We start from the raw sequence: 7,807 nt of genomic DNA, 5'->3' as shown, positions 1-7,807 counted from the left end.
GGTGGATGCGTGTGCCGTTGCCCGTCCGGGCCCTTGCGGCAGGTCGACGTCGCACGGCGCTGGAGACTCCTCTGGTGGCCATCCATGGATGCGGCGGCGGGCTCTGCTTCCTCATTAGATTAAATTTTGGTATTACATTTTTTAGCACTTTATGTGAATGTTCTATAGTCTCTATTGTGCAGGCGGGTCTACTCTCCCTCTTGAGGCGAGTGTGGATGTAATGGATATTGATTGTGGTTGTTCGGACAAAAATATTGCGTGGAAACATTATATACTGATGGTGAGACTTCTAATTCCTTTATGTTTTGTCCGTTTAATCAAGAACAATGTTTAGAGCTTACATGGCTGTCTAAGTTTAGTTCTGTAAGAGAAATATTGATGTCATGCAATGATCAGTATGGAGTAGGGTAGTTTTTTTTTACAAAGTTGTTCCTCAGTTCTCATTGAGCAAAGATTGAACGCGTGTGATTTGATCTACTACCAAGTCAATCTCGGTCCACATTGTCGGAGTTTTCTTATTAAGTTTTTTTTGTTGCTATTAGTATTTTCATTTATGCAGAGGGGCCGGGTATAATGCTTAAACCTTTTAAGTAATAAAGCTCCCTTCATCGAAAATAATAGTATTTTCATTTAAACTGGAAGTTTATGTGAAGAAGGAGCTGTGTTGAAATGTATGAGTTTGTTTTCCTATTTTTTTTGGAAGAATGAGACTACCATTAACAGTATCAAGTTTGTAGCTGCTCATCGTCTCATCCATAAAAAAAGGTTGTAGCTGCTCACGTAATATTCACACATCGTCGGTGGCATGTCAGTGGCAGGCGGAAGGAAGCTTCTGTTTGACAAATCTCATTTTTCTAGCAACTACAAGAAATCAGTGAAGCAGTAGGAAGTAGGAACACAGTCCAGAAGATTATCTGATGACATGATATGCTACCAGGTGCCTTTTAGTGCGTAACAAATGTAACTTCTTCTCCAACAAAAATAATAATGAGAGGCAAAAAAAAAGAAGCATCTTGAGTACCATCTGCAGATACATATTTTGTTCCATTAGAAAATACAACTATATTTTATTACATTTAGGTCATGTTATATCGTGCATGTGTGTTACAGGTGTTTCTCTCTACTTTGTGCTCCAGATTTGTTTTCCCTGCAATATGGCAGATTAATGTATATTCTTCTGAAGTCATAGTACATTGTTTAATCTGGGGTTTACTCCGGTGTCAAGTGTACTATATTGCTAGATTTAACTTTAATCTACGCGAGTTGCTCTGTAGCTATTTCAGCATAAATGGTTCATCATACTAGGATTTAATTAGTGATCTAACTTCTGTTGCTTCTTGGTGAATATGAAATATATTGCGTTTTCATGGAAGCAGGAGAGGAGTAGTTGTGGAGCGGGTCGTGGGAGAGACGGTTGGTTAGCATGGGCTGGACGGAAAGGTGATGCCTGCGATGGTGACCAAGCCGGCGGGCAGGGCAGGGGCGACTGTGGCCATTGTGGTGTTTTCAAGGGAGAGCGAGGCAACTGCAATCACGAAACTGAAGAAGTCGAAACCCGGGGCGAAGTTGGCCAACATGAAAGCTGACAAACCTAAATGCCGGTGATAGGTTGTTCGCCGCTGTCACGCCGTCTTTGAACTTGGTGGAGACGCAGAAGCAGTGGCGGGGCTAGGATCAAGCCACGACCCGGGCAAGCCCCAGGCCAATCACTTGGTACAATGCTAAACAGTGTAAAATCCACTACAGTAAACGAAGGAGCCAAGCCTCAGGACCCAGGCCGCCGCCCGGGCAGCCTGGGGCTTGTCTCCGCCACTGCGCAGAAGGAGAACGGTGGCGCCGTGAAGACCTTGACGACTGCTGCCATGACCACAACCATGATGATTGTGTTGGTAATAAAGATACCAATTATATACAAATCCCCCAGCTTCGAAAACATTAGATTATCCAACTTATTATTCAAATTCTTGATTCAAGATAAATGGAAATTTCCTATATACAATGAGCTTATTATTTATTTTTTAGAAAAGGAGGATGACCTCCGGCCTCTGCATCTGGGAGATGTATACGGCCACTTTATTGATTATTCTCGAGGACCTTACAAAGTATTACAACAATATGTCTGAATCCACCATCTTGGCATCTGCCGCTACTCCAATCCATACAATGAGCTTATTATTGAAGGTTGCATCGATTATGCTATTATTACTGAAATAAGAGGCTTATGAAATTTTCAATCTTTATGTACCTTGTAATAGTGACTGTCAATCTTTGTGTACCTTGTAATAGTGACATGTGGATGCGTGAAGTTGAGTGATACTCCCTCTCTAAAGAAATATAAGTGTTTAGATTACTATGATCTAAACACTCTTATATTTCTTTACAGTGAGAATACTAATACTATTTATAAATGAATGATATATATCCAATTATAAGTTCTCGGGTGGCGAGCAATTTGGCTGCTTAAGAAGATAGGAAGATTGCCGAGAAGGAAAAAAAGTGGAAAAGAATTTATATTTGTCGTTGCATGATGAAAACTGGATGTAACCGTTTAACCCGTATTTCTAAATTAGAAGAATAATTTGATCAATGTGTCCATATTTTTATTATTCCGTGGCAACACATGGGTATTCTGCTTTTACCCGTAGCAACGCACGGGCATTGTACTAGTCACGATGTGGTTTAGAAGTGGGTTTCTCTGGCGACGTGTTGTGCGCCGTCGGATAATTGCCTCGAGATTTGCAGCTTCATGGCCCAAGCCCACAATCCACCGAAAGACGACTGCCTGGCGGCCCGAGGCCCCTGGCCCAGCTGCCTCTCTCTCCGTACTCTCTCTTCCCACAGGAGCCCACACGAAACCCTAGGCAGCAGGCGGCTCTGAAGCCTTTCTATTTGACAATCCATCCAACCCGTCTTCCTCCGGTCCGGCCTGTCGCCTCTCCACATCGTCGACGAGAACCGCCGCTCGCCGCTCGCCGCCGTTAAGTTCAGGCTCCTACTTTGACGCGCCTTGGTCGCGAACGTATCCACTGACAGTTTCCTCCTGAGGGGATCTGTTTATCGCGATCACCTGCCGAGTTAAGATCGGGAGGTAGGAGGAGCTTTCGGGGGGTGGGAATGGCTTCCGGCGGGAACCCGCAGTTCCGGTACACTCAGCCTCCATCGAAGGTGATACACGTGAGGAACCTGCCGTGGGAGTGCACCGACGAGGAGCTGACCGAGCTGGGCAACCTCTTCGGCAAGGTCGTCAACACCAAGTGCAACGTCGGCGCCAACAGGAACCAGGCGTTCATCGAATTCGTGAGTATTAGTTCCAGATCCTTGATTGTATCTTCGTTATAGTTTCGGCCTATATGAGTATTTGGGTTGAGAGTCAGTTTAGTTCCTCAGCCACCCACCCACCCATCCCTTCCCTCTCTCCCGTATCGAGTGTGGGGATATAAGGGGGCGTCCTGTTCGTGTGTTTAGTCAGTGAGTTGTGCCATTCATAAACTGTTAAGGCCTTTAGAGCTGTATAAGACATCTTGCACAGGAAGAAACCTTTAGTTGTTGTCATGTTCTTTACAATTAAACGAGCGCAATCTTGGTGGAAATTGTGTCTGGAGTTTGTCTTAAGGAATTTTGACTGATTATGCGAGGAAAAAGAAATATACAAGTCTAGACTGTAGTTTGGTATGCTCCATAGTAGATACCGAACACTAGTTAAGTTTTACATTCTGTCTTTGCAGGCTGACCAAAATCAGGCAATTGCTATGATATCATACTATGCATCATCAGCGGAGCCAGCACAGGTAAGAGGCAAGAATGTGTACCTTCAGTACTCCAATAGACAGGAGATTGTCAACAGCAAGAATACCGGGGATGCTGCAGGCAATGTTTTGCTAGTGACAATGGAGGGTGTTCTGCCAGATGCTGTCAGCATAGATGTTCTACACTTGGTAAGGAAGTTAAGAGTCCTAGTATGATTTCTGTTGTTTACTTAGTCTGATGTCTGCAGGATTAATTTGATTTGCCAGGACTGCCTTAGTAACTTGTAGCCCATTTTTTACATGGTCCAAATGGATTAGCAGGCTGTTGTCACGGAGTATCATGACTGGCAACCGCATCAGGAACAACTGTGTGTGTTCGTTTCCTCTCCCTTACTCATCGCTGCCCTACCCCCTTCCCTTCCCTCAAACTATATCCTCCGCTAGGATGTTAACATCCACTCCCTCCCTCTCTCCCTCCCATCCTCCTTCTCCCTCCCTTTCCCTTCCTCCCCCTTCATGTTTGTTGACTACGTAATAGTTAGTGACAAAAAGTTGGTTTACATGTTGTCTCAATGAGGATTGCATGAAATACTTATTGAATTTGATGTTTCCGAGGTACTTGACACTGTGTACAGGAACAAATAAAGATGTGAGGATAGTATTGTTTTCAACTATCTCCAGAAAGCCACCAGGACAAGATGAAGCCGTTACCGTAAAGAAAACACAAGATGAAGATGCCAGAATTGTAGTTCCCTGTTATATCACAATTCAATACAAATAGGCTAGAGGCAACAATTCGTATCTTTTTGCCAGAACCACTAAACATGCATACATTGTTCACGATTTCATGCCCTCAAATAATTTTGGCAAATAGCATCACACAGAAATGATGTCACGGAACAATCCTATAACAGTTATCATGATGGAGACCTTGAACAGTTAGCCTATACTTATACATAACTATAGATCAGTAAAGTTTTAAAAAGTACATCAGCTAATCGGTAAGGCCTCAACATGCAGTGCATCCTTTGTTGAACACTTTGTGCTTGTTTGGCTTTAGCAACTGCTTCTGTCATTCTTTATGCCTTCTAGTCTCAAGTGACTGACATACCTGTACTCAATTCTGTTCAATTGAGCTTTAAATTTTGTATAGAATTGCAATTGTTTTAACAGTTCCTCACTTGCTGATGCGAAGACATGCCTAAAAGTTGTTTTTCAGTGTTGGGACCTTGTTCAGCTGAACTTGTAGTTCCTTTTTTTAGCGGCACTGGAATATCAATGCTTTGTAGATCTGCTGCTTGCTGCCTTCTCTTGGCCATCTGTTATAAACGCTAACAAATGGAAAGTATTGACTCGGTGATAATATAAGCAGAACTTCTATGGTTTTGTATTTTTAGCGGTTTAGAGGACTCCTTTTGAAAAAAAATGATCTGCTAGTAAGACCTCAAAACTTGCCTTCAAACTCTTCCCTGTGAGTGTCATGGTTAGTGAGGAATTTACCTTGTATGCTTCTGTGCTTTTCTTCATGCTTTATTATAATTGAGTCTTTGTGGCACTCTGCATTCAGATATTAGTTGGCCTTTGTAGCTTATTTCCCGACTTAAGCTTGCTTGTCTTTCCATTTTATCTAAATGCATGCAATTGGTTTTACTATATTATTGTACTTGTCATATTGACAACCGAACTTTGTTTACCCAGGTATTTTCTGCTTTTGGATATGTTCACAAGATTGCTACCTTTGAAAAGGCATCTGGTTATCAGGTGACGGTTTTACTTGTACTCATTTAGTAACAGTTCATCATCTGATCATCCCCTCAAATCTTGCATGATGGTTTCTCTTTTTAAGAACAAGCAGCATGATTTCCTTTTCTTTGTCCTGGTAGGTTTTATATGGAATTATGTTTTTTATCCCTGTCTTATAGGCGTTGATACAATTTTCTGATGCTGAGACCGCGTCATCTGCAAAAGCTGCTCTGGATGGCAGATGCATTCCTAGGTATCGTTCTCAGGTTATATTTCTATTGTACTATTTTTCAAGACTGATGGATAACTATCTATGCTTCTGCTGCAGCTACTTGCTTCCAGAACTTGATGGGTCCTGCACTTTAAGAATAAATTATTCAGCACACTCTGTTCTAAATGTCAAGTTTCAGAGTCATAGGAGTAGGTAAGAATTGCTATCTTGCTGCTTCCTGAACGTTCATCACATTCTCCTACCATTTTTTTCTCACTACAAACATGGGCAAAAATAATTGTTTGTCTCATGATATTCTATTACCCTATGACACTAAGCTATTGTTTAACTATTTCCTCTCATTTTGGCGTTGAAAGATCCTCACTTATTGGTTTCTTTTCCTCTTTAGGGATTATACAAACCCATACCTTCCCCTTGCACCTTCTGCTATTGATGGATCTGGAGTGGTAATACTTCTAACCTCCGTGCGTATATGATTTGGTATTTTTCTTATGCTAACGTAGTGGTTGGGTTAGGCCCAGGATGGGAAGAAGGAGGAGGCAGAGAGCAATGTTCTGCTTGCGTCAGTTGAGAATATGCAGTATATTGTTACAATTGATGCTCTTCACGAGGTAATGTATTAAATACCATGAAATCATCATATGTAAAATACATGGCACCAACCATTTGTTCCTGTAATTGGCAGGTCTTCTCTGCTTTTGGATTTGTACAGAAGATTGCTATTTTTGAGAAGAACTCTGGCTTCCATGCACTAATCCAGTATCCAGGTAAAAAAAATTGCAAGTACACAAAACTCAAAAAGTTCTTGGCGTGCAGCATGTCTCTCAAACTTTTACGCCTTTGTTGCAGATATTCAAACTGCAGTTAAAGCAAGAGAAGCATTAGAAGGACACAGCATCTATGAAGGCGGATATTGCAAGCTTCACCTCGCGTTTTCACGCCATACCGATCTTAATGTTAGGGTAATGCACCACTCCCTCGTTATGTCCAAATTTGGTATAACAAATGCACCATCGTGCTGAGGAATAAAGATTTCGATGCACCAGGCAAAACTACTTGTGCCTGATATGAACTAGTAATATCAGATGTTAAATCCTTGGTGATGTTTTTATCTTGTTTCAGATCAACAATGAGCGGGGTCGAGATTACACTGGGGCGAACAGTGCTCCTGCTAACCATGAACCTTCCATTCTTGGCCCTCAGCCAATGCTTGCTGCTGGCTCTACTGCGCCACCATACAGCAGTGCTCCTTCCACAGCAGCTGATGTAGTAGCAGCACCAGGGACTACATCTATTCTGGCAACACCAGGAGCACCATCCCTTCCTTCCAGTCAGCCACACCCACAAACTGCTTCAGGTGGACCTCAACAATACGCCAGCCAGGGAGTTCTACAAGGCTATGGAGCCCCAGGGTTCCCGCAAGGCCCAAATCAAGCTCAAATGTCACAGCATTCAGGTCAAGGAAATCAACAGATGCCCAACCATCAAGCGATGTCGTTCCCTGGCCATGGAAGGCAGCAGCTACCTCCAGGTCCTCAAATGATGCAAGGTCCAGGTTATAGAGGCCCGCCGTTTCCACAGGGTCATATGCAATCAATGCCGCAGTTTCCAGTATATGGCAATCAGCAGTTTCCTCCTGGTGCCGGGCCGCAGATGATGGGCTTTCCTGGGCAGGGAGGTCAGTATCCTCCATTTGGTAGGCCGCTTCATCCGTATAACCGTTAGCTAGCTTATGTGTATGTAAGAAACGCATGTGCGAGTGTTGAGTACTTGCCGGTGACCATTTTATTGTGGCTTCTGATTCGTAGTCGTGCGCTCAGGAATTTTGGTGCACATGTGGCAGAAACAAGTGGGCATACATAATTATTCTGTAGTGAAACGCTTTGGCTATGGGTTGTATCATTTCATTCTTATTATTGGAGGAAATGGTGTTGGCTGCAAACTATACTATTCGTTTCTGCGGCCTTTTAACCTAACCTGGCGAGGGAGGAGCCTTTGGTTGGGCGGTGCCAGGGAATGAAACAGCATATTCGTGGTTAAAACGTCACAGCAGCGTGGCGATTAAGAGTTCAGGAGTAGTTTAGAG

At 43.1% G+C, this 7,807-nt stretch overlaps 1 protein-coding gene and 1 long non-coding RNA gene across 17 annotated transcripts in view; both read left to right on the top strand.

Annotated features, from left to right (window-relative positions):
• The window catches only part of LOC119276296, an 8,560-nt gene extending 6,320 nt beyond the window's left edge, over positions 1–2,240 (top strand). For 14 of the 16 annotated variants that reach the window (XR_005136536.1, XR_005136534.1, XR_005136525.1 and 11 more), the window contains 2 exons: positions 183–280; positions 1,377–2,240. This is a non-coding gene — a long non-coding RNA (uncharacterized LOC119276296). Of the gene's footprint in view, positions 1–182; positions 281–812; positions 1,200–1,305; positions 1,317–1,376 lie in introns of those variants that run through there. The other 2 variants (XR_005136523.1, XR_005136522.1) reach the window with 2 other exon arrangements.
• A 610-nt stretch (positions 2,241–2,850) lies between these two features.
• LOC119276295 (polypyrimidine tract-binding protein homolog 1-like) lies at positions 2,851–7,574 on the top strand. The gene is made up of 10 exons (XM_037557329.1): positions 2,851–3,297; positions 3,726–3,935; positions 5,445–5,507; positions 5,669–5,742; positions 5,818–5,913; positions 6,110–6,167; positions 6,237–6,332; positions 6,407–6,488; positions 6,571–6,683; positions 6,844–7,574. Exons 1-10 carry the CDS (start codon positions 3,115–3,117, stop codon positions 7,444–7,446), a joined length of 1,578 nt encoding a protein of 525 aa, XP_037413226.1. The 5' UTR covers positions 2,851–3,114; the 3' UTR covers positions 7,447–7,574.
• The last annotated feature ends 233 nt before the right edge of the window (positions 7,575–7,807 follow it).

Source organism: Triticum dicoccoides, chromosome 3B (genome assembly GCF_002162155.2).
Source record: "Triticum dicoccoides isolate Atlit2015 ecotype Zavitan chromosome 3B, WEW_v2.0, whole genome shotgun sequence".
In the NCBI taxonomy this organism is placed as follows: Eukaryota; Viridiplantae; Streptophyta; class Magnoliopsida; order Poales; family Poaceae; genus Triticum; species Triticum dicoccoides.
The sequence above is the reverse complement of the archived record's forward strand: the minus strand, read 5'-3'. Positions and strand labels throughout refer to the sequence as shown.

Bases quoted from the DNA above. Each gene is read 5' to 3' on its own strand.
- LOC119276295 (XM_037557329.1), top strand. From the start codon at position 3,115: ATGGCTTCCGGCGGGAACCCGCAGTTCCGGTACACTCAGCCTCCATCG. The intron at 5,743-5,817 runs GTATCGTTCTCA...CTTCTGCTGCAG, and splicing joins GATGGCAGATGCATTCCTAG to CTACTTGCTTCCAGAACTTG. The intron at 5,914-6,109 runs GTAAGAATTGCT...TTTCCTCTTTAG, and splicing joins TTTCAGAGTCATAGGAGTAG to GGATTATACAAACCCATACC.